At 38.2% G+C, this 1,452-nt stretch overlaps 1 protein-coding gene across 1 annotated transcript in view; it reads right to left on the bottom strand.

Moving 5' to 3' along the window:
- MAP3K8 (mitogen-activated protein kinase kinase kinase 8) overlaps nucleotides 1–969 on the bottom strand; it is a 17,924-nt gene extending 16,955 nt beyond the window's left edge. The window contains exon 1 of the mRNA XM_004691195.2: nucleotides 610–969. Coding sequence (XP_004691252.1) covers nucleotides 610–930 — 321 coding nt within the window. The 5' untranslated portion in view covers nucleotides 931–969. The remainder of the gene's footprint in view (nucleotides 1–609) is intronic.
- Between the last annotated feature and the right edge of the window lie 483 nt (nucleotides 970–1,452).

The raw sequence follows: 1,452 nt of genomic DNA, 5'->3' as shown, positions 1-1,452 counted from the left end.
AACACATCACCTGATCTACTAATGTGGCAACAAAATGTTGTCACAATATTTTGGATTATTTACATACTTGGGATGACTAGGTACATACATCATTAGTCAGTCATACTGCAGTTAAAGAGAGTGAATCTCTGGATAGCTATTTACTATCCGAACTACACTTCTGCTAGAACTAAATTTAGTCAGTATTAACTTATAGTGTGACATTTCCAAATGTGACAAGAGAGGAACAAAATATTCAGCCCTCAACATGATTTATTAAAGACAAGGTGCTTTTCCCCCTCTCACATGAAGGATTCTCACTAAGCATGTCTCTGCTGCCTAATTGATAAATGAGCTTTGTAATGTTTTATAAAGAATTGTTAGATCAAAATATTTTCTTCTTAATTACCTATTTGAGGAACAACTGCTAAAATATGATCAAGACTCTTTAAATGGAAGCTTTTATGAAGAATTTCTGCAACATTAACATGGAAGTGAGTCTTATAAATTTTACATTTGAAAAAAACAATGCCTGGTAGCTCATCTAAACTGAATTTAAATGGCACTAGACAAAGCTACAGTAGTAAAGCTGCCCAACCACATTCAGTTGATCAGGAGAAATAAACTTACCATATTTAATAAAATTCCAGACTCTTGTGGTCGATGTCGATAAAAACGGTTAGCGGTATTGGATATGTGGTTTGCAAAAGCGAGTAAATCCTCCACAGTTCCATATCTGACCGATGATAACCAGGGCGCCTCTTGGCCACTGAGTAACAGAGACTCCGAGCACTCCTGGTTTTGATTACTGTCTTGACACATAGTCATTAGACTCGGCTCTTCACTTGTGTAAAGGTTCTCCATAATGTCTATTACATTGGACACATAAAATTTTTGAATTAATAAATCGATTTCTTCTTTATTGTCACTTCCAGTGCTCATGTACTCCATTACTGTTATGCTTTCTAGAGAGTCTGTAAAAGAAAATACAAATAGCTTATTATATTTGCATCTGCATTTGCAGATAGTGGGAAACTGACATACAAGGAGGGAGAATGGGCACCTTGGAAGGGGCTTCTACCTGCCCGTGTTCAAAAAATGCGGTTTCTGTTCAATAGAATATATGAATTCAAGTTGACAGGGAAGAAAAAGACCTCAGATAACCTTTAATCCCGCAGTCATGTAGCAGAGAGGAAACTTGTGCTGCTGAGAGCTCACTGGGTTCTCACTGGGCATCAGCCCCTACCACTGAAAACAAACTTTCATTAAACATAAACACCAATTTGAGCAGCTCAAAAATCTGAGAGTTGACTCCAGACCACTTTACAGCTCTCAACCCTACAAAAGCCTTCTGCTCTCCAAGGGGGCACTCCTCCCTGCAGGAAACTCTGTGGTTATTAAGCTTTGGGTGCCTGTGAAGGAGAACCCACTTTCTAAAGTCAGGAACTAACTTGGCAAATATTGAAGCCAGAA

Source organism: Condylura cristata, unplaced genomic scaffold, assembly GCF_000260355.1.
Source record: "Condylura cristata isolate star-nosed mole 26May11 unplaced genomic scaffold, ConCri1.0 scaffold00030, whole genome shotgun sequence".
Taxonomy (NCBI): Eukaryota; Metazoa; Chordata; class Mammalia; order Eulipotyphla; family Talpidae; genus Condylura; species Condylura cristata.
The sequence above is the reverse complement of the archived record's forward strand: the minus strand, read 5'-3'. Positions and strand labels throughout refer to the sequence as shown.